This window comes from Pygoscelis adeliae, unplaced genomic scaffold (assembly GCF_000699105.1).
Source record: "Pygoscelis adeliae isolate BGI_AS28 unplaced genomic scaffold, ASM69910v1 Scaffold554, whole genome shotgun sequence".
NCBI classification, from domain to species: domain Eukaryota; kingdom Metazoa; phylum Chordata; class Aves; order Sphenisciformes; family Spheniscidae; genus Pygoscelis; species Pygoscelis adeliae.
This window is the reverse complement of record NW_008824667.1, coordinates 303,517-305,341: the sequence shown is the minus strand read 5'-3', so window position 1 is coordinate 305,341 and position 1,825 is coordinate 303,517. Positions and strand designations below refer to the sequence as shown.

The 1,825-nt window shown below is 45.8% G+C and overlaps 1 protein-coding gene across 1 annotated transcript in view; it reads right to left on the bottom strand.

The window, feature by feature from the left end:
* The window catches only part of TF (transferrin), a 15,072-nt gene that overhangs the window by 5,288 nt on the left and 7,959 nt on the right, over window positions 1-1,825 (bottom strand). Inside the window, exons 9-11 of the mRNA XM_009322878.1 lie at window positions 1,629-1,783; window positions 776-869; window positions 270-302 (exon numbers count right to left, since the gene is read on the bottom strand). Of these exons, the coding sequence (XP_009321153.1) occupies window positions 270-302; window positions 776-869; window positions 1,629-1,783 (282 nt within the window). The remainder of the gene's footprint in view (window positions 1-269; window positions 303-775; window positions 870-1,628; window positions 1,784-1,825) is intronic.

Here is a 1,825-nt window from a genome sequence, read left to right as displayed (position 1 = left end):
ATGCTCCAGATAGCTGCAACTAAGCACAAATCTCTGCCGCTATCGTATGCTTTGCTTTGATATCTGCTTGCAGACCCAGACTTTCCCTCTGAATGCTGAACTCGTCTCCCAGATTTTTAGTATCTACATTGGACACAGTGTAATATCTACTGGACATAGACTCCCTTTGTGTGGAGACTGGCCATTTATTCTCCAGTCATGACTGCATACATATTTTTCTACTTATATCCATCAGGACTGTTTTCTGTCCCTCGGTTGGCAGTAATTACCTGGTTCTCCTGCTTTGCTGCATTGACTGTCATCTGAGGGAGGGAAAAAGAAGAAGATATTAGATAAAAGATATGGCAAAGCCAAAAAAGGATTGAGCTTATTAATTTCTGGAGAAACTTTATTCTGGAAGTGACTATTTCAGGTAACACCTTATGCATCGACAGAACAAAGCACAGCCTCCATCTGCTCCTCTGAGCTAAAACAGCTAGTTTTACTGAGGCTGGTGCTAAAGGACAGGGATATCATGATTAAAATGAAGAAGACAGGAGCTGGAGGTCATTGTGTTCCTATTGATGACTGTCGATGCCCACTCTCCCAAGGGCTGTTCCACCTTCGTGGAAAAGTGAGGTGTGCAGCAGTGAGCAGAGCTGCCTCAGAGCACCGTGTGTTTTCTGCAGAATGCAGCAGTAAGGCTGCTTTCTAGATTTCAGAATAAAAACAGTGCTTTTGCACCAGCCCGTTCCCCACCACCTGGACCCAGAGGGGCAGCCCGGGCTATGCTTACCCTCATAGCTTTCTCCCATCACTGGCACCAAGCCACACACACCAGCAGTATAGACAAAACCTCCATCTAAGCTGATAGCATCTGCTTCACCTTTCTGAAATGAAAAGGGCGCAGTGATGAAAAGACGCTGTATGTCCCCAGACCAGTGCTTTTCAGAAATCGGATTGTAAATGAAGCACTCGATATAAGGGAGAAGGGCTTGGGGCTAAGGGGACTGAGAAGCCATCCCTTAGCGTACAGACAGACGAGGTCTCACTGATGCAAGCAGAAGGAGTTTTGAAATTATCACTCCCATGTGCTTGTAACCACCTCCAGCAGCAGCTCTCCTCCCGCAGGCACTCACAGGCTCAGGTGTGTGTCTCTCCTAGCCTGCTTCCCTGGCAAACAGATTTCCTCATCTCACCTGTCCTTTCAAGTCTGCATTTTGTGCTGTCTTCACGGTACTGACCCAACCCTCTGAGCTACCACCAGCATCCTCGTCTATGCTATGGAACCACTCCTCTTCTAGGCAGGCAACCGTTTTTCTCTGCACTTTACAAAATTTGTATTTTGCCTTCCTTTTCCAAATAAAAAGTTACTTCACACAGAAAAATTTCTTTTTATTTAGGAAACCTCAAAAAAAGAACACTGTCCAATAAATTTTTTTGAAAAATGTTAATCGGTGAAAAACTAGTCGAGCCTTTTCCCTGTGATGAGGTTGGTTTTCTGGTATTTCTCGCAAAGCTCCCGATACTTTATTTTAAAGTCTAACCCCCCTCTGCCCCATCTACTTGCAGGCTGAAAGAAGCAACACAGAAAGAACAACCTGTTCTCTGACAGGTTCACAGGGAGAAGAAAAGGAAAAAAGCCATACCATGATCTTAATAATGCAGTCCTCGGTGTTGTCTGCCACGGTACACTCCACCTCCCCGTTGCTCACCACACTCCAGAGGTCACACTTGCTCTTCTCATTCTTGCCTACTGCACACCACCGTGTCTTGTTTTCTCTGCGGTTGGAGTTCATCTGACCTGTAAAACCAGCAGAGGAAAACAAGGATAAGCCTAGAGCCC